At 48.0% G+C, this 24463-nt stretch overlaps 10 protein-coding genes across 10 annotated transcripts; 3 read left to right on the forward strand and 7 right to left on the reverse strand.

Moving 5' to 3' along the window:
- Positions 1–217: 217 nt before the first annotated feature.
- N7487_004700 (putative phosphoglycerate mutase family protein) lies at positions 218–1047 on the reverse strand (the record flags this gene model as incomplete). Its single annotated transcript, XM_056872447.1, has 3 exons — positions 218–326; positions 492–714; positions 822–1047. 3 exons carry the CDS (start codon positions 1045–1047, stop codon positions 218–220), a joined length of 558 nt encoding a protein of 185 aa, XP_056730167.1.
- A 1972-nt stretch (positions 1048–3019) lies between these two features.
- hel10 (putative high expression lethality protein Hel10) lies at positions 3020–3711 on the forward strand (the record flags this gene model as incomplete). Its single annotated transcript, XM_056872448.1, has 2 exons — positions 3020–3345; positions 3399–3711. The coding sequence occupies 2 exons, from the start codon at positions 3020–3022 to the stop codon at positions 3709–3711; spliced, it is 639 nt and encodes a 212-aa protein (XP_056730168.1).
- A 485-nt stretch (positions 3712–4196) lies between these two features.
- Positions 4197–5374, forward strand: N7487_004702 (mitochondrial 37S ribosomal protein uS2m; the record flags this gene model as incomplete). Its single annotated transcript, XM_056872449.1, has 3 exons — positions 4197–4227; positions 4287–4490; positions 4563–5374. The coding sequence occupies 3 exons, from the start codon at positions 4197–4199 to the stop codon at positions 5372–5374; spliced, it is 1047 nt and encodes a 348-aa protein (XP_056730169.1).
- A 2994-nt stretch (positions 5375–8368) lies between these two features.
- Positions 8369–9016, reverse strand: N7487_004703 (GNAT family N-acetyltransferase; the record flags this gene model as incomplete). The annotated part of the gene is made up of 1 exon (XM_056872450.1): positions 8369–9016. The coding sequence occupies one exon, from the start codon at positions 9014–9016 to the stop codon at positions 8369–8371; it is 648 nt and encodes a 215-aa protein (XP_056730170.1).
- Positions 9017–10156: 1140 nt separating this feature from the next.
- N7487_004704 (putative FacC-like extracellular signaling protein) lies at positions 10157–11122 on the reverse strand (the record flags this gene model as incomplete). Its single annotated transcript, XM_056872451.1, has 1 exon — positions 10157–11122. The coding sequence occupies one exon, from the start codon at positions 11120–11122 to the stop codon at positions 10157–10159; it is 966 nt and encodes a 321-aa protein (XP_056730171.1).
- Positions 11123–11776: 654 nt separating this feature from the next.
- Positions 11777–12474, reverse strand: N7487_004705 (uncharacterized protein; the record flags this gene model as incomplete). The annotated part of the gene is made up of 2 exons (XM_056872452.1): positions 11777–12325; positions 12400–12474. The coding sequence occupies 2 exons, from the start codon at positions 12472–12474 to the stop codon at positions 11777–11779; spliced, it is 624 nt and encodes a 207-aa protein (XP_056730172.1).
- A 792-nt stretch (positions 12475–13266) lies between these two features.
- On the reverse strand, positions 13267–14794 carry N7487_004706 (phosphatase PAP2 family protein; the record flags this gene model as incomplete). Its single annotated transcript, XM_056872453.1, has 5 exons — positions 13267–13970; positions 14031–14042; positions 14104–14594; positions 14653–14679; positions 14733–14794. The coding sequence occupies 5 exons, from the start codon at positions 14792–14794 to the stop codon at positions 13267–13269; spliced, it is 1296 nt and encodes a 431-aa protein (XP_056730173.1).
- An 854-nt stretch (positions 14795–15648) lies between these two features.
- On the reverse strand, positions 15649–17731 carry N7487_004707 (putative GPI anchored cell wall protein; the record flags this gene model as incomplete). The annotated part of the gene is made up of 4 exons (XM_056872454.1): positions 15649–15676; positions 15733–16926; positions 17356–17434; positions 17500–17731. 4 exons carry the CDS (start codon positions 17729–17731, stop codon positions 15649–15651), a joined length of 1533 nt encoding a protein of 510 aa, XP_056730174.1.
- Positions 17732–19800: 2069 nt separating this feature from the next.
- Positions 19801–20769, reverse strand: N7487_004708 (fungal specific transcription factor domain-containing protein; the record flags this gene model as incomplete). The annotated part of the gene is made up of 1 exon (XM_056872455.1): positions 19801–20769. One exon carries the CDS (start codon positions 20767–20769, stop codon positions 19801–19803), a length of 969 nt encoding a protein of 322 aa, XP_056730175.1.
- Positions 20770–22302: 1533 nt separating this feature from the next.
- N7487_004709 (uncharacterized protein) lies at positions 22303–23717 on the forward strand (the record flags this gene model as incomplete). The annotated part of the gene is made up of 5 exons (XM_056872456.1): positions 22303–22443; positions 22497–22623; positions 22683–22806; positions 22871–23334; positions 23407–23717. The coding sequence occupies 5 exons, from the start codon at positions 22303–22305 to the stop codon at positions 23715–23717; spliced, it is 1167 nt and encodes a 388-aa protein (XP_056730176.1).
- Between the last annotated feature and the right edge of the window lie 746 nt (positions 23718–24463).

Here is a 24463-nt window from a genome sequence, read left to right on the forward strand (position 1 = left end):
AACAATTTTGCTAAGTTGGTCTGTGCATTGATCGAGAGGTTCCTGGAAGTTGGTTGATTGTTTCCTCTACTTTATTGTTTCTATTCACCCCTTTTGATTGTGTTTTTGTTTTCTATATTTCTCTTCCATTGACTCTCTGTTTATTATGCTTTCTCTTATTCAATCCATGGATATACGCTCAATAACAAACAAAATGGACATGCTTTCCCTCTCTATATCACGACTGATCCACGAGGCCAGTCCTGGCATCTAGTCCAGGGCATTCCTCGCTTTTGATACTCGTTATATTTCCATACGGCCAAGGATCTGTCCAAATCAGGTCGAATCTGAAGCAGTCAGCGCTAGGACACAACACAAATCAAACAAACGGGCTTCTGCTGAAGAGAATCGCGAGTCGAATATTCCATGGGACAGCCGTCTCCCAGGCATATCTCTTCCAATGCGAAACCCATACGAACAAGCCATAGAGACACGAAAACATAATCACCTACCGCTCATCCGGATATTCAATAGGCTCTAAAGCACCAAGCGCCTCCTCGATCCCACCCATCTTCGAGTGCCGCCATGAAATCAAAATGTTGCCTGGTCCATCATACGACCTGATCGCCTTGGCCACGCATTTCACTTTATTCCGCTTGCAGTGTGTGTCAACTGTGAGACCGAGGTCGTTGGCAAGAGGTAGAACGGTTTCAAACGAACGGCCATGCGCGCCATCTACAAACAGAAAGCATATTGTCAGCCATTTCTATGACGCTCAATCCCCCGCGCGTCTCGTTTCGGCACTGTGATATGTTTGCTCTCGGGACATGTTGTAAACCTACCCCATTCCACACGAGGTGCCATAATATGCCCTATGCCATACTCTGATCCTTGACCGAAAACACGTCTCAGACACTGTGCCCGCTTGATCCCATCTGGGGTTAAACCATGATCGTTTGGGTTCTGAGGTTTCTCGCCGTGTCGAATCATATAGACCGTTGGGTGTGATTTGGCGGATGCTATGCCGAGACAAAAGCACAGAGCTGAGAGGACCGATTGCAGTATCATTTTGGCACACAGGCTAACTATAGCCCATTCATATACAAAACAAGCGCGTAATAGCTCGTCTGGACAGCGGAGCAGTGAATAACCAAGAAGAATGAACCCTAGTAGCTAGTAGCAATTATAAAAGTGCGGAAAAAGCAAACCCCTCCATTGAAACTTTCCTATGCCGATCTGGTATCCTTAGCTCTAGTTATAAGTGCAGAACAACCATAATCCATATCCTAATATGGAAAATCACACCGAAGGGGGAAAAATACGGAGTAGGGCTGACACAAAAAAAAAAGCAAAGAGTGGATCACAAGACCGCGTCCCAATGATCATCCAGCAGCAAGGGCGCCAGTTCGAAAAGGGGCATAAAGTTATGGAGCACGGGTGAGCACTTGACAAACTACAGGCGGACGCTCGGTTGAAGTGCTACAACTCGGCGGTTTGATTGGTCTAGCGTGTTCTGCATGTCCACTGCACTCTGTTGATCGGCTCGGGGTTGAAACTGATCTCGGAAATCTGTATGTAGTGTTCGCAGAGATGAAAGTGTTCTCTGGTTTAAGTTTAGGGCGTATGTGCAGATAACATATCAGATCTAATGACAATCAAGGCCGTGTGTTGAGAGTATGTATATCTCAGATGTGGTTTGGACTCTCGCACTCGGCAGTGGTCAGCGCGTACGTTGTACAACGTAGGATATACATGAGGACCTTGCGGGATGGATTAAGCTACTGTCGTCCGATCAAGTCCCGTGTTGGTAGTCGAATGTTTAAATCAGTCATGCGTCGATCATAATCGATCATCCAATGCACACCAACATAGAAATGAGAGCACCTGAGTGGTCCACGGGGTCAAGAGATGGGCTGTGATGGGGCTGTCCTTCAAGACAACAGGTGATCTGATGATCTCCTTTGTCAGTAATCATTGCAGGCAAGTTGTATCTATTATATTGTACAAATTCTACAATTTTTGATCGCTTGCTGTCGCATATTGTCGTATGCTGTTCAAGATATATATATTGTTGACATCCCCGAAGTCAAATTCTATATAAGTGATCTACGTTGCACATCATCCCCCGCCCCCCGATTCCTACCAGGTGAAGGTCACTTGAACATGTTATCATTATGATTTCAATGCAATTTGACTTGTTTTGGGGAGATGTGTTGACACATCGAATGGTGGTGGCTTGCTAATGTTGATGGGGCACCGATAATTATTATAGGTGATACTACAGCTATATAATTTTGGCTTTAGGCACTATTTATTCTTCTTCGAGTCACAAAGTTCGGCCTCGTGATGTCAATACCTACGGAGTATACAACAAAGGTCTGGAGAATATCGGGATGACGCCACCCTCAACAGTTCGGAGGAGTGACGATTCTCCAACATTCGGGCGTCTGTTCGGGTATGGTGGGGTCGGACACAGATGGAATAAGGGGCTTAGCGTAGGCAGCCACATAAAAAATGTCCCAATACAGAATGCCGAGAGCCAGTGTGCAGTAGCGGAGATAAATATTCTGGAAGATCCGTGGAAGCCGAGAGATCCGCGTATGCTGTAATCTATTTTTGGGGAGGGTAATGTATAAACCGAGGCTCAGCCTGACATAGCCACAATTAAATACAGTATTATGTTGCGCGGATTGTGGCGGTGTAATTAACTTAATCAGGCTGAGTGCATCCATTTGACGTTCTGGGGGGTTCGATGTCAAGTTTAAACTAGTAAGATGACGGTAAAAAAACACGAAGATGTAAGATATGCAAGATATGCAAGATGCACAGGGCTGAAATGGCTGACGCTTACCAAACGCTGCGCCCCTCGTTTCGTAAGTTTTCGCTTGCCATGTGGGGTTCTTACCGTCAGCCCTGTGGTTACTTGGAGTCACCTCTTATAAAAGGTTGCCCCCTCACTTTACTTCTCTTCATCACTTACCACTCCCCACCTTTACATTACTCTCTACCTTCCATCTTCAATCTTTTATCAAATTACATCATGTCCGGCTACGATCAGTACAACCAGGGCCACGGCCAGCAAGGTTATGGCCAGCAAGGTTACGGCCAGCAAGGCTACGGCCAGCAGCAAGGCTACGGTGGCCAACAAGGTTACGGTGGTCAGCAGGGTTACGACCAACAACAACAGTACGGTCAGCCTCAGCAGGGCTACGGCCAGCAAGGCTATGGCCAGCAGGGTGGTTCCTCTGACTACTATGGTGGCCAGCAACACCAGCAGCAGGGCTACGGCCAGCAGCAGGGTGGTTCTTCCGATTACTACGGCGGCCAGCAGCAAGGCTACGGCCAACACGACCAGAACCGACAGGGGTATGTGTTTATCCCACCTTTCACTTCATTCACCATGTACTGACATATCACAGTGGCTACGAGCAGCAGCAGGGTGCCCCCGGTGATGCCCAGGATGGCGAGCGTGGTCTTGCCGGTGCCCTCGCCGGTGGTGCCGCCGGTGGTTTTGCCGGCCACAAGGTCAATCACGGTTTCCTCGGAACAATCGGTGGAGCCATCATTGGTAGCATCGCTGAAGACGCCGTCAAGAAGCACCGCAACAAGGACAGCCAGTCTCCCCCCCAGTACGGTGCTCCCCCTCCCGGCGGTCAATATGGCGGCCCCCCTTCCAACAGTGGCAGCGGCGGCTCCATGATGGATCAGCTCGGTGGCTTCTTCAAGAAGTAGAAGGTTTCCGATGAACTTTCCTCTTGCGTTTTCTGCCTGATGACACGGTTTTCATGAATTTCTTTCTTTGCTCTTATTATCATCACAATGGGTCGGCATGCATTTTTTTACCCTTTCCGCCAGATCGTTTTCATTTTTCATGGCTTTTTCTTCGCCCTCAAGAGGCTTGTACCATGACAGAACTGCGTTGATATCGGAATTCACCTTTGTGTGATCTGACCATAATTTTCAGAATTGCAACGTGATTACTTTGCTGAACCGTTTCTTGTAGATAACAGTAAACCAAACCGTAAACCGTAGGTCATAAATGATCATAGACAGTGCTGTCCATGAGAAGAAGTGTAGTAGGCGGAGAGGCCAAAACACAACCCCAAGTGGAATAGCGTAAGGCCTCAGGCACCAACTGCCAAGCCCGACAAAAGTTCGAGCGGACAAGTCCCCAGTAACCTCCTTGTCAGACACATCTGCAATTTAGCATTCCCAAAATGATTATACGGAAGCTTTGTATGCGCCAGAGTGAGTGTGGTTCAATTGCTGCCATGACATTCAATGCCCCTGTTAACAACATCCCAAAGGCCGCCAGCTCCTTGCTCTGAGCCGACGAGCCCCGGTTTCGAGTCGCTTCCAATCGACATTGCCCGAAACTCCAGTCGAGACAGTGCAGACATCTATCAGAGATGAGATCCCTCGGATAGATAACCCCCTATTTGAGATGGTGCAGGCGCAATCCGAGGCCACCACACCCGCACACCAAGAATTCACATCAGACGAGCCGCAAAGTGAGCCGCGAATTCTTCCTCGGAGAGTCCCTCAACACATCAACTAACCCTATCTTTCTTTTCCTCTTCCAGGAAGCAACTTCAAAAAACTCGGCACAACCGTGAAATCCTCCTACGACCCCGAAAATGTCATCCGCAACCCTCCCAAGCCATCCCAGATCTCCCTGGAAATGCTGCTCGCAGCAGGAACCCACCTGGGCCACTCGACTTCACGCTGGAACCCCCAGAACTCGCGATACATTTTCGGTATCCGCGAGGGGGTGCATATCATCTCGTTGGACGTAACAGCCGCCCACCTCCGCCGCGCCGCAAAAGTAGTTGAGGAAGTCGCCGCACGTGGCGGACTAATCCTCTTCGCCGGTACACGGAAGGGTCAGAAGCGGGCTGTTGTCAAGGCGGCGTCGCTGGCAAAGGGATACCACATTTTCGAGCGGTGGATTCCGGGCTCTCTGACGAACGGCGAGCAGATTCTCGGCCACTGCGAGACGAAGGTTGTCAACGCGCTGGACGAGGAATTGCCCAACTTCAAGTCTGATCTTGCCGATCGCCCGGCACTTAAGCCCGATTTGGTCGTTTGTCTTAACCCGCTTGAGAATGTTGTCTTGCTGCATGAGTGTGGACTTAACAATGTTCCTACTATCGGTGTTATTGATACAGATGCGGATCCTACGCGTGTTACCTACCCGATTCCCTCGAACGATGACAGTCTGCGGGCTACCTGTCTTATTGCGGGAATTCTTGGTCGCGCTGGTGAGGCGGGTCAGATGCGTCGCTTGAAGATGGCACAGGAGGGTCGCACTTCTTACACCCCTATCACAGCTCAGGAGCTGCGTCTTGATCCGTTTACGGGCCTGGCTCCTGGTGGCGAGGGGGTGAAGAAGTAGGGGATGCGTCTTGTGTCTTCTGTCTTCTGATTGCATTTTGCCTTTTTAGTATCCGGTCGATTGCATTAAAACGACGGGACTCTGTACTGTATAGATGATTCCAGGTCTTGGTGTTGAGATATGTATTAACAACTTTGAGTCAATTTTGGTTCTTTTTTTACTTGATTTCATTGCAATGAGGGACGACGCATTAGTAATAGCTTTTCCAAGGCGTAAGCCTTAGATGATGAGGTCTTTGGTATGTAGTTGGCCCAAAGAGATAACCACAACTAAGTCAAATTGTACTCTTAGCAAACTATCAACGGGCTTACCAATTGGGAGTCTATCAGGGTAGGTGTCGCCGTCAGTCGTCAGTGTCTATAGCACAGCAACTTCACGTGGCAGTGATAGGTGATCGTACTGTAACCAACGATGAGGAAGACATGTGCATCAGATAGGCGATATTCTGGCGGAGAGGCACAACCCTGCTGCCGGCGTCGTATCTGATCTTGTCATAATATAGCAACTTTGAGTGCCTGACTTTCTGCTTGAGGACCCATTGTGCGTCCTTGTTGAACTTTCATATAGTATCAATGGGTATAAAACGTTCGCAACCGCGGAAATATGATAAATGATGGAATAATGATGGGTTGAGTCCACTCATTTCTGTGTAGATGGATCCATATAGACGACGAACAGGAGAGAAAATGCTACATATATAGACATATATAAGTCCCTAGGCAGGATGCACGTCGAAGCTGCTGACGACCCTTTGAGACTTTGTCTTCAGGCTAAGCTTCTTGGGGATCGTTGTAGTAGGTCGGTTGTTAGGTCTTGCCCGGCTGGGTTTGGGAAATTTTCTTCAACTTCTGAGCCAGATATGATTGTCACAATCAAAACCACGTTACTGGTGTAGTGGTAGCTGTGAACTGCACATGGCGCAGTGGAAACGGTGAATGTGCAGGGGAGGGGGACCCAAATGATTCGCTGGCCCACCGGCGGGATCGACTGGACCGAGGAGTCATTATATCAGTAAGGTGGTGAGTGAGTAAGGCAATAAGCGAGGCCGGCTACCTGTCGTACTTCTTTTAGCTTGAGGTAGGTATTTTCGGGTTCTGCGTAGCAGGAAATGGTAAGGCTTGTGAAGGTACCTATGAGTTGCTCACATGCTTGGAGGATTTCCATATATCTGTTCTGGCTGTGAAAGCGCTAGAACTGGTCAGATGCTCTGTCTTGGTTGTGGTTTGGGGCGAGGGAAAATAATTGAACCTTACTCGGACATAGCAGGCGTGTACGCGAATCTCAACTTTATATAGACCTTGTCTCGCTTCTTACTCGATAACGAGGACGGCGTGCATAATTAGTGAGCTAGTCGCAGAATTATCGAACAACCTGCTCCTTTGCACGTAGGGTTTTTGAAATTTTGATGAACGACGCCTCTAGGTTGTATCAGTGCTGGGACTTTTAAGGTTCGATTGAACGCGCTAGAGAGACTGGAACAGGGATTTGGATGTTATGATATGAGTATGGTATAGACCCCTGGGTTAGAGGGAGAGAGGAGGAGAAGGGGAGGAGCAGGGCCGGTTTTATATATTCGCTGGAACAAAGAGATGTTCGGGCAATCCCGCAGGACTAGGGGTGGAAGACACAATTAATAGGGTCTTTGGAGTTGTTGAATATGTGGGACATGCGTACATGTCTTTTTGCAGACTGAGCGTGCTTTAGATATAAAAACTGTGCCAATTGTTTAGATATTGGCCCTGTTTTACTTGTCCAACTCTATAGATGCGCTTGATATACGTTGCCACCATTAGCCAGATCCCTCATTAAAGGGGATTATGTTATAGTAGCCGTTAAATAAGAAATCTCCTTACATTATGGGCCATTTTTGATGAAAGCACTGCCCCAGGCTTGAATTCGAATCATCATAAATCATAAATATGTTAAAGTCTGCTAGCAGAAGTAGGATTACTCAGAATCCTAAACTTCGAAAGATCTTCCGTACTCTTCCCATCAATTGCCAATTCCGCAAGAGCATGACCAAAGGCCGGCGCAAATTTGAATGCATGGGCAGCCCCGAGACCAACAATAATGTCCTGGTGCTTTTCCAACGGACTAATAATGAATTGTCGATCCGGAGTGATAGAGTATTGACATGTGATAGTACGAAGCGGTTGAAGACCCTTGTCGGGCATGAAATTTGCCCATAAACAAACAAAGCTGCTCTAACAACTGTGACTAGTGCACATAGGTACATTTCTCAGGTGTCATTGAATTGTTTGAAGTATCGCGGGCTACTTTGATAGTCGGCTCCCAATAGATGGGAACCCATAGTCTTGGTCGCATGAGCAATGCTGGTGTCGGCCGTATATACCGTCTCGACTGTGTGCGGGATGTTGAACTGGGACCAATGCTTCGGTCATCGTTAACAACCTTTGATCCGTAGCCTTTTCCAGGTCAGCCCAGTCCCTGTAGGCGGACTTTGCCAGAGAGACGTATTGCGGCGATGCGTTTGCTGTTCTGACGATTCATAATGTATCATAGGAGGCTCCGCGCATATGGCCCAGCTCAAACTGCTCGAACGCAACGCAACTACTTTCTTGCCTCCTAGAGCGGTCTGGTATGCAGCCGCGCTTTCAAGCACTCCAAGTCCAACAACTGCAACGTCAAAATGTTCCATTATTCCTGAATATCTTTTTGGGTATTCAGAGTACTGTTCCTACTGGATTAATCGACTGATAGGATGGTCTGTATTTATACTCTCAGTGGACGACCCGCTCACGTGTTGGTCCCTCTCATAATGAAAGATGTATAAACTCAGGGAGCCCGGGGAAGCTTGAAATGAGACCTCGGGATTGATGGATTGTATATTGATGTAGGCGGATCGAGTCGGCATTTTCTCCGTCTTCTGTTCATTTGCACGTAACACTAGCGGTGATGTGATCAAGTTTCGACCTCTGTATTGTGATATCAACGCTTTCTTATATTTTATGTACAGAGAAGGCATAACAATATCTATTTCTTTGGAACGAAACGGAAAGCAACAAGATTCACGATCTTGGTACCATCCACTTCGACAAACTCGCGGAATCGCTCAAATCCGCATTTCAACAACACCATCTGACTTCCACTATTGTTTGCCTCCGTGAGAGCAATAAGGTGTTCATCCACTACACCTTCTCCGATAACCATTTCTTTCACAACTCTGACCTCTCGCTCTGTCCGAGGTAATTCTGACCAAATCCGTAGCCAGGCGCTCAAGAACTCCGTCGCAAAGCCTTTCCCCCAAGCGTCCGCCCGAAGCATGTATCCAATTTCAGGCCATCCATGTCTTCCCGGGTAGAGATGGCACCCGCCAATACCGATAAGTTCGCCTGTTTCTTTCAGGCAGATGACATAGTTGGCCGTGATAAGATCATTTGGTGGTAGAAAAGCATCCAGTTTGGATTTGGTCATCTCAATATTTTCGTCGATGCACCCAGCCTTAGTCCATTTCATGACTTCTTCTTGTGTGCGTAGGACGTGTAACGCTTCCAAGTCGGTTGATTGGGGCGCGCGGAGAAGTAAGCGGTCCGTTGTTACTGCTGGCCGCTGGCTATTTGCGGGAAGTGGGACTGTGGGCAAGGATGCCTTCACAGTTACAAATTCTTCCTCCGTGGTCATGTTGATCTTTGCTTTCAATGCTGTTTTCTTTGGAAATTCCTGTGTGCGGTGCGGTTGAGTCACTCGTATGGAAATATCGAAGCCTGCAAATCCAATTTAACGGAAGTACACTAGTATGACAACCCCACCTCGGCCCAATTCCGAGTTATAATTGGTCTGTATAGCAATCTTTATTTGTGTGATGCTCTAATACATAGATTCTCAATGTTTCTAGGGACCACCATCTACATGATCACCTAAAAAGGCTAGTGCACTCACCAAGGGAGAGAAAGAACGAATAAGAGAAAAAAGAGAGAGCGAGTCTTGATGATATTGGTGCCTTGGGCAAAAATATCCATCCCACCGACGCAGGACGCAGTTTATCCGACCCGAGCTGAGCTGACCCGTGGGATCCCATAAATCACGTGACATCATCTTATCTTATCTCCACCAGTCAGCTCAGCTCCCGCAATCGGTATATAATACATAACATTACTTAATTTTACGTATTTGAGTCTAACTATATTATTGAAGTATATACTTATACCACTATTTAAATAAGGCCTATTGAGATAGTAGCGTTGCTAGGTATATACTGTGAAGATATTATATTGATAATACTTTATTACTGGACCAGGTGTGATTTTTATTGACGATATCTTTAGATCCAAGAGGAGTGATGATCCATACATCTCCGAGTTCACCAAGGCAGCCTACAAATTGGACTTCCCTTTGGACAGCCTGAGGAATGTATTTGTGCCCAATTTCAACGAAACAAACACCCTATCCTGTATCAAAAAGGTGTACAAATTGCGCGAAGGACTTTGTTATCCCTCCAGCACACATCAGATCTGGGAGCCTTCCTCGTCTGAATTCAGTGCTCTGCTGGGGATTGGAATAGGTAAAGTCGTTGCAGCGTTCATTCTGTGTGCGTGGGGTCAAGAGAGAAAGAAAATTGCGAGAATCATTACTTTCCATGTTGATGCTGACGTTCACAAGCTGTACATGCGGTTTGATCTGGAGGATATATGACAACTCTCAGCTTACTTTCGCCGGGGCTGTGATCAGATTATTTTACATGCTTAGTTTGAGGTGCATAGGTAGGTTAGATTGACCGCGAATCTTTCTTTTTTAAATAAGTTGCCCCCTACTTAATATAGACTAAACCAAAGCATTCTTGTAGAATAAATTCGATCGCCGATCACCACCGTCACCCGACGCAAATCCTAGGAAAAGACGAACTTCCCCGGCTGCAGTCTTATAAATAGCCAATCCTTCAGGCTCACGGAATGATAGTGTTGATCCCGCTTTTGTAATGAGAGGACCCTGGACGACAGATCCAGTATTCATGTTGACAGCGGTCACGTCTGAATTGACCTTACCACCGGTGACATCATACGAGTTTCCGTACAAGAGATAGATATACTGGCCATACGCTGCATACCCTTGGAATGTAGCCGATGCCGTGTCTAACGACGGATGCTTGAAATTTGCGAGAGGGCTGGAGAAATCCCCATCCGCTGCTTCATCCAAGTTGAACACGGCAATATGTTTACCGTCACTGAGGTTGTGGCGGACAATGAGACGGTTGCTCACGGGATCAATGGAACACGTATGCTCTGTAGCACCCGTGATAGGGACGAATTTCTCAAGTGATGACGAGGTGGACGAGAGTGTAGTCCCGCTAACAAACTTGAACCGAGCAAGTTTCTTGCCATATCCATTAGAACTGGCCTCCACTTCCGTCCATAGGTAGGATGATGAGCCGACTGCTTGAACGCCAAAGGAGACGCCGTGACCGAAACTGGTTAAATACATGTATCCCACGTAGTTGCCGTCGAAATCAAGTTGGGTAATGCATAGGTCGCCCGAAGTCTCGGAGGAACCATCACGTCGCTGGGCGACAAAAAGTCGGCGATTGGTATTGTCAAATGCGAAGCCTTGCTGTACAGTCTTATCATGTAGGGGCTTGCTGCGGAAGAGGTCGTAGGAAGGCTTTGATAGATCAAAGCGCTGAGAAGTAGGAATAGTCGCCTGTACAGGCAGGATATTGAACGCCAGAACAATCAATGCAATTATGAGAGCAACCGGTCGAAAACCCCCTATCCAGTGTTGGGTAGACATCATGATTAAAGTGTAGGTTTATTAGAAAAGATTAGACAACAAGTGCGCAAGCCAATGCTGGATGCAGTATTTATAGAGACGGGGCGCGGGACGAAATACGAAAGGCCGAGTAGATCTTTGTCATAATAGGATCTTGGCCCCTCGTATTTCATATTGCGTCTAACCATAGAGGAGCTAAATCCAAACGCACCTTGACATTAGGGGTATTATTCAACATGCATGTTTGACTCCCGAGGTCCCTTTCTGTCCAGGAAGCATTACCTAGGCCTACTGGTTCTTCATAGATAAAACTGGCGCGCCAGCTTCAATGGATATTGAGAGACTAGATGACACAGTGGGCAATCTGGCCATCTCTGCAGAAATATAAGCCGAATATCATGTGTTGATCATAATGGAGCTGGCATTGCAAACAAAACTAAACAATAGTATGAAAAGACATGGAGACCGTAATCTCAAACGTCCGAAATGTCCATTTTTCCAGCACATATAACGAAAATCTGAATATGGTACCTATCGCTGCGATTGCGCAGTTGTTCTGGTATCAAATCATCCAAGGAAATATCCCAATCCGTATCTCATTAAGGCATATGATCTTCATTCAATCATGAGAAGCACCTCGCGTAAAAGAAAAAGAAAAGCAAATCATATAAAACAAAATCAAACGACGTAAGGCGCAGGTCTGCGACTAGAGCTGCGATGACGTGAGTGCGATCCAGAGCCATGACCACGACGACTGGAATGACTACGTCTCCGAACAGTCGTTGTCTCCTTAACAACAGTCGGGTTGTGCGAGTGGTGCAGGAACAGCGCAAGCAGCGCAGTCCAGAAGAAGAATACTGTCTCCATGATACCGATCGCGAAGGAAGCCTTCAGCATAGCGCAAGTCTTGTTGACGTTCAGCGCTAGGGGGTTATCTGTGCGCTGGCCATAAGATCCGAATGGACCTAGCGAGATCCAGACGGAGCCGCCATTCCAGCTGGCACAGTCTGCGTTTGCGATGAAGCGGAGCTGGTAGACGGATGCGACAAAGGCACCGAAGAAGAGTAGGTCCACGAATGCGACAAAGATTGCTGATCGCTTTGTTGTTGAGAAGCGGATTAGAGTGTCAAGGGCCCAGAAGATGGCGATTACGCTGACGATGAAGAGGACCAAGATATATGGTGGGGTCAGCTCATTTGCTTTTAGGTAGCCGTTGACGAAGTAGGCCTAGGTTCGGAGACATTGTTAGCGGGAAACTTGGAGGGGTATTGCTGATCGGACTGGTTGATGGAGGGACATACCAGCATGCCAATGATTGGGATCAGGAAGACGATCTCAACCAGGCGGTTGAATATGAAGAAGACGCTGCCAATCATCTCGGCGGTTAAAAGATAGACTGGGCTTCAGATCTTTGGAATGTGCAACTGTCCCGATGTGTTTGGTATGTTCGAGGTACAGTGACAAGATCGTGGGGGCTACACGAGCTCGCCAAAAAAAAAAAAAAGAAAAAGCACAGGCAGTTGCGATTACAGTGCAGTATGCACGAGGTGAAGATGCAGAGGGATACAGAAGGGAAAGTAAAAAAAAAATAGGAAAAAGATAGAAATAAGAGGGGGAATTAAAAAAAGATATTCAGCGTCATCTTAGGCCGAGGAGGCTGGGCGACTCACAATGTACGATGTCGGTGGCTGGGGTAACCCGAGTCCCTCAATGCTGGTCTCGACACTTTGCATATATTGATTAGTCTAGGTACTTGCATGAGCCGTCCCTTTTTAATTAATGTCTTGCATTTGATTACCCCGTATCCCTCGGGATGGTAGGTTAGGGACCTTAGGGTATGAGAATATAGATACGTTGTCAAGCCAACCACATTTAAGTGGAGACTCTACCGAGTACAGGACTTGACTTAATTGTATTTGTAGTAATTTGTATAGATCACTATTTCTGTTGTAAGAGATATAGAACTCTTATTAAATCTATGCTTGGTCTCGATGGCAACAAAGAATCTTTTGTTTTCAACGCCAATATGCTCATAATCATACTAGTACAGAGTTGGATCACCAGCCATCGCAATAACCTATGGCTGAATCAAATCATAAACAGATAACCAAGGTAATTACCACTCTGAACTAGACTGTGCAAATCATCAATAACCCCATCATATACTTTCACGTGGCCCGGCTGGGCATGTCCGTCAACGGACGCCCCGGACCCGCCATCGGCTCGGAAACATGAATTCCCACATTAGCCGTCAGCGGCTGTGTCTGGGACACATATGCATTACTAGGATCATATTGAGGTGCATGGTGACCGGCACCATGATGCTGCTGTCGCATCTCATACCCGTTGGTAACGTCATCCTCACTCGACGACCAAGCACCATCGGGATCATGGTCGTGTGGGCGGCGACTGTACATATTGGATGCATATGGGTTGGAGGGCTGAAGATAGGTAGAGGCGTCGGGTCTGGCATGTTCCGAGCTGGGGATATCTGGGTCCATGCGCTCGTCTTCAGTGTTGCGGAGAGCAACCGAGCTATCGTGTTTCGAACCGACAAATCGGACGGTATCGGGCCCTGCAGGATCCGACCCCCAGGTTCGGATTGGGTAGGCACGGCCCTTGCGCCAGGGTTCGCTGAGCGGCGGGAAATACTGGCGATATGCGACAAAGCCGCAGACAACTCCAAGCATCGACCCCGTGATCACGTCGAAGGGGTGGTGGCGCGCATCCATGATACGCGATACGGCCACGAGACTTGCTGCTAGGAGAGGAACCGTGACAAGAAGGGCCTTCCAGGCCTCACCGCGATTGTCCATAATGTGCAGCTTTCCGCCTAACCAAAGCGATGTGTAAACAAGACCAGCGAAGGAGGCTATTCGACAGTGTTAGTAATAGAAAAAACCCCGATAAATCGCAGATGGGGTATACACACAACTACTGTGGCCTAGATGAATCAAGGTTAGCATTCGCGACTCTAACAAGCAGTATCGGGTCATATTGCATACCGGACGGCCATGACCGAAATCCATCCGTTAACAACGCAGGGTCACCTGTACAGATCGTAGAGTTGGATAATCCCGGGAAAAGGTCCTTGCTACCAGCACGTGGTTGACAACGATCGATGAGATCGGGTCTCGGCTTGCCACATGCAGTCTTCAGCGCCTGTGTGATGAAGAAAGCGAGTCCCTGGGCCAGTAAAAGACCCAAAATACCACAATTAAGCTCCCAAAGTCTGTCCTTCCAGCGATGCGGACCTCGCAGTTTCCGCTTTCCCGACGCTACGTCCTGTGGCTTATGGTGTGAAAACAAGCCATCGATGAACAAGGTGTAAAGGATGATGAGAACAAGTGGGAAGGCAGCGGAGATACAGAGGGCGTAGGCCATCGGGATACGTTCGTGTACGGCATAAGGATATTGGATGGAGATGTTGGTGAGGGAGAAGTGTTGGTGGAAGGGCTCAACCTTATTGAGAATCGAGAAGCCGATAGCACAGGCACTATTTCCGGAGTCAGTATAACGTAAACAGAGTGAGATTCCAAGGTTGATGCTCGTACATAATGATCACATAGTCAAAGATGTAGCTAAAGAATTGTTAGTTCAGGGCTTTGTGGGGACCTGGGGAAATTTGACACACGAGATGACAACACGAGGTGGGAGCCGCCGCTTGGAGAAGGGGAGTTTTGCGGGGATTTCCATGTTGACTTCAGGACTTCCCCCTAAAAAACAAACAAACGAGACAATTGGGGAAGATCAGGAAGTCAGAATAGCAGAATATCTTAAGAAGGGGAAATAAACATATCTGCCTAGTCACAGCCTAGTCACAAAGGGCATTGCTTGGCATCGGCATTAATCGCCCTTGGCACATCCCCTTGTTTTCTTCTCATGTGATTGGCTGTTAAGTGGGCGAAGCTGACACGTGGGCCTAGACTTTTGACATGGGACATTACACCTGCCCAGGTGGGCAGGTGGGCACTGCCTTGGGAGTGGGTAAACCCTAGAGGAACCACAATATGTTGTACCAGGGTCATAATAAACTTAACGGCTTGATTTTGCATCCAAGTTCGATATGGGGTAGTGGTTAACCTAGCGGATTTTCATTATATGACCTCCGCGGCCCCGGGTTCGATTCCCGGTATCGAAGTTTCTTTTTTTCTCTTCTTTCAAACCTTCACAATACTTTTTTTGCTACATAGGTGGAGAAAGCAGAATATTGTTTGCCTATGCTACTAAAAGGCGAAAAAAAACCAAGGAGTGGATTCCATATACTAATACACAAGCTGAAGGAACGTTGACGCTATATGCATGCGCCTCAATTACAAAAACATCAACCAGATATGGCTATGTTTTCTGATCCACCAAATAGACAAGTCAGCTTTTGAGAAGGGTTACTTCCGTATGGACACCGGACCAAAAAAAAGAAGAAACCGAAAATAGGAAGGAAAATATCAAGAAAATACATATCGACGCGTAGACGTCAATGGAAGTTTACAAGGCATCAAAAATGCATGTCCATAGTCGCAAACTGCCAATTTGCACAAGAGGTTCATCACTTAGCAAGTGGTGATGAACAAACCGAGACTGAAATTGCTGTTAGCTGATATACAGGCAAAAGGGCAACTGAAAGAAACACTTACGGAGAGGGGTTCCAGTCCTCGAAGAAATCGAAGTCAGTGCTGCCAGCGTTCTTCATCTGATATGCAACGGCCTGGCCAGCTGGGCAAGAGAAGGTAGAGACAAGGTATGAGTTGCCGGGGGAAACGGTGATGGTGCCAAGGTCCCGGGCCACCGAGGGCACCTTGCTGAAGGATGTTGTGGACTCGGCGATGGCAGAGAGTTGAGCGAAGTTAATATTTCCATCACCACTGAAGCTGAAAGACGAGGTCTCGAGATCCTCAAGCTTGGGGAAGAGGAAGATGAGACTGCAGGTCTTGCCAGCGTCGGAGTTCGGGATGTCGAAATTGAACACAGTCGAGGTGGTCGAGCTCACGGTACCGTTAAGCCCACTTCCTGCGGCGGTGTCGGGCGAGGAAGAGTCGACAGGAACAATAAGGTGCGGGATCTCGTAGTTACCCGATTGGACACTGCCCGAGAGGGTAGTGGCACAAGCACCGCCGGAGGTTCCAGTGGCTGAGCCTGTAGGAGAGGCAGAGGTAGCAGGGACAGATGCGGTGGGAGATGCGGTGAGACGAGGGCCACCGCCAGTGGTAACGGGAACGGAAGGAGATCCAGAGGGTTGCGGGCTGCCAGTGACAGGCACGCTAGTAAAGTCACCAGGGCGTGTACCACCACCGACGGTGACATGAGGTACACCAGCAGAGACGTTAGGCTGCGTACCACCGCCAGTGGGAGCTGGCACGCTAGCAGAACCACCAGGGTGTGAAGGACCGCCGTTGGAGAAAGGAGGCACACTAGCAGAGATACCAGGCTGTGTACCACTGCCGCCACCGCCACCGGGAGCAGGTTGTGTAACAGAAGGCTTGATACCAGCACCGCCGGATGGGGCAGGCATGCTAGGAGAGGGCTGCGGCGCTCCACCACCACCAACCCCGCCGCCGCCGCCGCCGACGCCAGGGCCAGGAGGCTGCGGTGTTCCACCACCTCCACCTCCACCAGGAGCGGAAGGCTGTGGCCTAGCACTGCCACCAGGACCAGAAGGCTGCGGTGCTCCACCTCCTTCGCCTCCACCGGGAGCGGAAGGCTGTGGCCCACCGCCGCCACCTCCACCAGGGGAGGAGGGTTGAGGACCAGGAACCGACGCCTGACCGCCACCGGGAGCCCCAGGAGCCCCAGGAGCCCCGGGGGCACCAGGGGCACCAGAGGTAGGGCAGCTGCAGTCAGTGACAGTGATAGTAGTCGTAGCAGTGTGAGTGGTACCACCTCCAGGGCCAGGCGCGGGACCAGGACCACCACCTCCAGGGGCACCACCTCCAGTACCAGCACCAGGGCCAGGACCGGGAGCAGGAGCGGGGCCAGGCGCGGGACCAGGACCACCACCTCCAGCACCAGCACCAGGGCCAGGACTGGGAGCTGGACCGGGAGCTGGACCACCACCTCCAGGGGCACCACCTCCAGCACCAGCACCAGGAGCGGGACCAGGAGCAGGACCACCAGGGCCGGCACCAGTTCCCGAGCAGGAGTCAGCAGCTATCTGCACGTTCACGCAGCCAGTGACGTCCATCTTGTTGGGGCTGGTGTAGACATTCAGACCCCCGTTCTGGCCTGTGGCACAGGCAACGAAGTCAGGGCTGTTGTCATACTCAAGTTTACCCTGGGAGTTGATAGAGAAACCAGGGCTAGCAGACACACCCTCGTCACACTGGAGTTGAGTGGTGGGAGCTGTCATACAGTCAGATACACATTCTTTCGTGGTTGGTATATTGGGAAATGATTAGTTTACTTACGGGTGAGGATGCATCCACGGCCCTTGCCATCGGTGATTGCGCCGTTAGAGTCGATACAGTATTGCGCGGGTTGTAAACTATCATCGCCAATGCGATTCTGGCCATCACCAAGCTGGCCAAGTTTACCGGAGGCACCGCCGGAGGAGGTGAGGCTGAAACAACAGCTATCAGTGCGGCCAACGAGGGCGTTGGAGCCGGCAGCAAAGGCAGCGAGGGTAATCAAGTTCCTCATTGTTGCTGTTCGGCGAATGTGGATCGGTTGATCAGTGGGCGAATGGACACGACGCCCCTTTTGAAGATCGTGAACAATTGAACAATCTGATAATATCTACCTGTAGAGTCGTGGTAGTAGATGTGGGTTTAGTTGAGAGAGCACGGATTTGGGGGAGAGTGCATCTTTATAAGAAGCGGTGGGTTAGAGCTCCAAACGAATCAACGAAGAATGTAACATCAGGGCACACAAGACCGGCAAAAGCCCCCGATATGCAAACATGAAGAAATAATAGAAACTGTATGCTGTCAGCCATTCATGCTGTTGACCGTGGGGAAGATCTCCGATGGACCAATACCCTGGTCCCGGAGAGTAGACAATAGAAGGTCCGAACCAGCCGGAGGGAGATGCGTAGCAACACGCATAACGTCATCTTGAACAGAGTTCCAATCCATTGAGATGTGGAGCAAAATGGAGTACAGGAGTGTGCTTGTTTCTCCACTTTAAAGCAGGATATGAAGAGACGGACAATGATCACTGGCTGAGTATGAGAGGGATGAGGACTTAGTGTTTACAGCCCAGGTAACCCGATTGAAAGTGGCAACATGCATTTTCCCATAGATAAATGCCTATTGAGTTCTCTAAGAGACTCAAACCATCCAACTAAGTCCCATTGTTGTTATTGTTAGATAATGAGGATTATATAGATCAAGATCCTATCTGATACTCCAGCTTTTGATCCAGCAGTTAGTATATATTGTACATATAACTAAACAGCCATGCTCGTGGGTGTAATCCTTTTATGCTCATGTGATATAGTTACTGCCTGAACTTCTACCACCATATGGAGTGTATCGTAAAGTACTGTATTGCAAACAAGAGAATAATATAATGATTTGATAGGGCTAGACACCATTGTTACTGGCCACAGTGGATCTCTGGCTAGTGTCCCTTATCTGGTGTACATACTACATACATTGTATCCTTCAGTGTGGTCATAGAGTTGAGGTAAAATTGTGATACATATAAAGAATAGTTGCCACTATGTTGTACAATGACTGTGGACTGTGTAACAAATGCGGGTAGAGACTTACAACATAAAGCACCATCTCATAAGTATGATGAAAGACGAAGGCCAAAAGAATGCAAAGTACACCAAGAGATTGGATCGGATTGTCCACGGGTATGAAGCCGACAGTTAATCATCATTGAACAATATGGAAGTGGAACCTCCGAACTAGACCCGACCAACGACAATATCTGACTATTTTTATATTGCTCAACCATGGTACATTAACATAAAGTCTCTCATTGTGGAATTATTATCCACGTCATGCTATTTGCACTGTTTGAACCACTGTATCTTAGTTGTAGTACAACTGAGTTTACTCCACAGTAGATGGGTGCAATAGTCTAGACAATGCGTGTATATTGGAGTATTTGACCTAGACCATCATCGCACAATAAAGCCCCTAATCTGAGATTCTAGAGCCCCGCTAATACTGTCATGTATGTACCCGTGAACGTTGTATAACATATGTTGTAAAATATAGCCCATAGATTGGTGATATGATACGGTCAAGATCCCTGGAAGCTAACACAAGAGGCAGTGTCCCTGTCCAGGGGAAAAGTAAGAACCCTTTTAGGAACCAAGCAACATTATTCACTATGCAAGGCCATCCATTGATCGCAAAATGGTATATAACTAGTCGCATCTGATTGGATACCATGACATAAATTTAGATATGCTAAACAAGTTTAAGATTAATATACCGGACTTACAATGCATAGCAAGTCACTGTTTCATTTGCCCCGCTCTTATTAGTATAGATTGTAGCGATCTACCCTACCCATGGACGGTCACTGTTAAGTTGACCGTCTCCCCCGTTTATTAGCATATCTACGAAGTTTAACCCGACGTGTTATGTTGATCCCAATGTGGACATGACATGACTGGATAGCGAAGTGGAGTTCAATTATATTATAGGAATGACGAAATTGTTTACATAAAATCAATTGATATATCATGCGTCATAGTGCCACGGATCTCAAATCCTAGGCCGAGACCGGTAATTTGATTACTACTAATACTACGTAGACAGAAATGTAGTATCCGACTCGGCAAAGAAGCTGTTCCAGTCCACTGTTCCTGGGTCCACATTGTCATCGAATACCTGCCAAAGATCATCCAGAGCAGGGAAAGTAGGGTCCATTAGGAAGTCATCGATGTTACCGCCTGTCGGATATACCATGCTTGGGGGTGCCGGAGAACCACAGGCAAGTCCTGGCGAAGTCTCGGGGCCTTGAACGGTGGATTGCGTTGTTGTATTTCCCTCAATGGCTGAACCCGAAGCACTGTGCCGGCGAAGAGCCGTTTTGAAAGTTTCAAGCAGCTTTCCTGCAAGAGGAGATTTCTCTTTCGCGTTTTCTAGAATCGAAAATGCTTCCAAAGTTTCCGTTATGTCCTTTTCCTGCGGATCACCACTCCCACAAAAGTCAATGAGGAGAACAATAATAGCCACGCCGATGCAATGTAGTAAGCCTGGGAATTTCAGGCGCGCCGCCACAAAGGGGATCACCTCCACCGAGAGTTGGCGCTCGGTTCGGATCACCATTCGAGCAGCTTCCAGACAAGCTTTCCGTGAGTAAACATATGTAGGATCCTTCGACGCTCGTGACAAGTAAGGCAAGTGAAATCTGCACCTTTGCGCATGCAACAGAAAATTGATTTTGTATCGTTGGATGATTATTCCGGGAGATCTCCGAGGGTCGGATTTTGGCAGCTCGTCCGATCTAAAGTCCAACGAAAAGAACGAGGGTAGACTCTCGGCAAATTCACAAATCTTAACGTCAATCTGTTTCGTGTGCTCATAGTCCGGGCCTCCTGGATCGGACATTCCAAATGGGGCACGATCTGTGATTTCGCGGCAAAACTCGCTTAATCGAATCCTTTGGAGACAGTACGACATCGATGTGGGATGTGTGAGTGGCTTCCCAACCCCAACCATCCCGTCTACAATATCTTCATCATTTGCATTGCAAGGCTTGTTGGTCATCATGTGGCGTGGATCAATTGAATACGTACCCTTCTGTGGGCCGGATATCTGTGACATCTGCCTGTTATCGAATAAACTCACATTCTTATAAGAAGGGAAAAAAGAGAAAATTTACCAATCAGACGCGACGAGATACCACCACACTCTTCTACATATCTCTGCTTTCGCGGAGGAAGGTGAAGGCATATCCATATTGGAATTGTGTGGGTAATCGATCCGATGCAACGATAGTTGTCTTGCAAACGAGATGGCGGTGGAAATCATATGCCGTGCTTGGGATGTAATTCCCACGAAGTTGGTTGTCACAAAAAATAGAATGACCATCGCTTGGATATCGTGTATTGACTCGAAGTGTTTGTAACGCGAGTAATCGACTACCTCCATTGCAAGTCTCATCCACTGTATAGACTGGGCAACTGCTTCTTCAGCAGTCGAAAAGATGGGGTTGCACATGTCGCGTTCAGTCCAGAATAAGGTGGTACTGGCGATAATGCCAAGGAGCAAGGAAACGTATCCAATCTTGACCGGCTTGCTTTCTCTCAGGTCACAATAGAGTTCATCTACCATGGTACGCACTGAGGGAATATGAACCACATGGTGGAGGAACGTAATCTCTGTGATGTACTTTTCCAGTATTATTTTCGCTTCATTGTGAAGTGGCAGCCAGATACATCTTTTCATGGGCTGGGCTTGATATGCCATTGGTTCAGATCCCACTGCATTACGAATGGGACAAATTCTGAATTCAATCTCATACTTTAAAAGATTACCCTGTACATTTTTACTTTTGTTAGCGATCAATTACCCCTCATTTGGTTTCATCAAGATAGGCCTACCAGTGAGCCGGACGATGTGATCTCGCCTTCTAGCCAAGTCGCAGCCGCTGCAGATGACTGTCCTCCTTGAATCATGTATGGTTGATTTGATATTGGGTCAGGAGGAGAAGGGAGTGACGAAGCCTGTGTAGTACCTTGGACTAGTGGACTATACACTGGTCTATTGGTGATCACTATCTCTTCTAGTCGCCGTAAGCGGGCCAGTACATCTGTATGATCATTACCGGGCAACCCATCAGTCTGGCACTGAGGACTGGCAGATAATGCTGTATTGGGATAGAGCTGACAAGTCTTGCCGCGACTCGTGCAGTTGGAGCAAGGGAATTGCCGACTACACTTCAACTTCCTCGATCGACAGAAGTGGCAAGATACAGGTCGTGAGCGTGAAGATCTAACACGCTCTTTCTCAATTCGATGCATCTCTGCCCTTGAATATTAACGAGGCAGTGTTTGTTGAGGCCTGGGAGTTCGAGGGGGTGAAATGGGGGCGAGATGTCATTGATGAAGTTGACCAATCAAAGCCCGGCGAATCCGCGGAAGTTCCGCGGGGTCCATGGATTTCTACTAAGGAAATTATATGTGAGACGAGGGGTATATAAGAGCTGATTTTCACTAGGAAATTCATAATGATCCATCATATCGGCCTTTCTCTTCATATCCTTCTCTACCTTAAGATTCTTCTTATGCCATTTGTGTCAACATGGACTCCATCGTTGCTCAGATCCAAGCTATCGCTCAAAACACCGATGAAGCTGGTCGGTTGAACATCATTCGGGCACTCAAGCAAGTGAAGGTTGAACTTCAATCTCCACATGATACCTTCTTGGAGCTTGCAGTACCGGTTCGTGGTCATTTACTATAGCTTGGGAGTACCTGAAGTGCTGATAGTTGCAGGGACTAACGAGTGCGATGCTCCGAACCAGTGCAGACCTGGGACTCCTTCGCCATCTCACAGAAAGTGATAAACCCTTGACTGTCACTCAAATTGGGGATCTGACTGGAGCGTCTCCTGCCCTCCTAGGTAATGACCTTTGAGACGACCGTATCTACTTCGAGTTCTAAAACAATTGTTACATTCAGAGAGAATCCTTCGTTACCTAGCTGGAGTGGACGTGATTAAAGAGACCGGAGTCAATGAGTACACTGCAAACAGCATCACTCATATTTTGACTGATCCCAAGGGCGAGGCCATGATCTACCACGGGTAAGCTACATAGTATCCCCCACCTGGCAAACATCCATGCTTACCTATCATCATATAACCTTAGATACGACACTATTGGACCTGTCATGCAAGCAATGCCTGACTTCTTTGCTGAAAACAACTATCAAGATGTCACCGTTAATACCAACACCCCGTTCCAGAAAGCCCACAATACTAAACTCACCTCATTCGAGTGGCTTGTCCAGAACCCCAAGCACTTCGGAAACCTGCAAAAGATCATGACTGCACTTCAAGGGTCAGAATGGACCGAGGGATTCAATCTTTTTGATGATGAAGCGCGTAAAATTTCATCCAAGGATTCATCCACCCCACAGGCTTCGGAGAAACCCTTCTTCGTCGATGTTGGTGGCGGCCACGGCCACCAATGTATCGAGCTTGGAAAGAAGTACCCGAACCTCCTAGGTTACCTTGTTCTCCAGGACTTGCCAGAGGCAGTGAAGAATCTCGCTCCTATTGAGGGCGTGAAGGCCGAAGCTTATGACTTTTTCCAACCGCAGCCTATCATCGGTTTGTCTCCATTTATCCATTGGATGCAGCTCTGGAAGGTAACATCAAAAGCTGACATTTTCTTTAATCAAGGCGCCAAGTTCTACTACCTCCGTAGAATCATGCACGATTGGCCTGACGACAAAGCCGCAACGATCCTCCGCAATATTCGTGCCGCCATGGGCCCCGACTCGCGGGTCTTGATCGATGATGCCGTGTTGCCGGATACTGGCGCTAACTGGCAATCAGCCGTGGCCGATCTTGCCATGATGACCTTTGCTGGTAAAGAACGGACCAAGCTCCAGTGGGAGGCACTTGCGGAAAGTGCGGGCTTGCGTGTGGAACAGGTTCATAATTATGTTGCTGCAACTTACACAGCTGTTGTTGTTTTGGTCGCCCAGTGAGCCAAACATGTCTGTGGGGGAGAAATTTGGACATATCTAGCAGGTTAGCTTGCCACTCTCTTCTCGTCACTTGTATCTTATGACATATTACTCCGTGCACGATTTGAATTTTGAGCTTGATGAGTAAGACGTATGTTCGAGCTGCTATGCAGTTGGTAGGGTGGCGTTGTAGTCAAACCGGGGTTATGGTTACTGGTCGTAGACTGGGAGTGTCTTGGCGGGATATCATGAAATGAAAGAGATTGAAAGAGATTAAGGATGGGGTTATGTAGTATCCCTACAATATCGAGTCTACGAAGGTATTTTTGTGGGATGTGAGCGAAGTGACGGGAACACGGTGGAAACAAGAGGCGGGCCTTTACTTCGCAGAAGATTGAGTAGACGAAGAACTCGCCCTGGGGCGAGTCGAATATTCACATGATTTGGTGGTGTGCGACGCGGTTGTGAGTATGGGTGTGTTAAGATGGGTATCTGAGATGGGCTAGAGAGGTGTGGCGGAATATACATGCGTAGGAACTGGCAAATATAAGTCAAGTGCATTATTGATCTCCATTTCACACATATATTGAAAGTTGTAGATACATTGATAGCAGCCCTATATATCTTTGTAGAGCAATGTTCTTCGCTAGCCACCTAAATTCAGAACGCCTTGCTAGCCGAGTAAACAATATAAATTGGAAAGTCGCTGGGGGAAAAAAGGAGGAAATCAAGTGAGCGAGAGAGAGGACGAAAGCCCCCGAGACTAA

The sequence above is a fragment of the Penicillium crustosum genome, assembly GCF_028827405.1.
Source record: "Penicillium crustosum strain IBT 35664 chromosome Unknown utg000002l_segment0_segment0, whole genome shotgun sequence".
NCBI lineage: Eukaryota > Fungi > Ascomycota > Eurotiomycetes > Eurotiales > Aspergillaceae > Penicillium > Penicillium crustosum.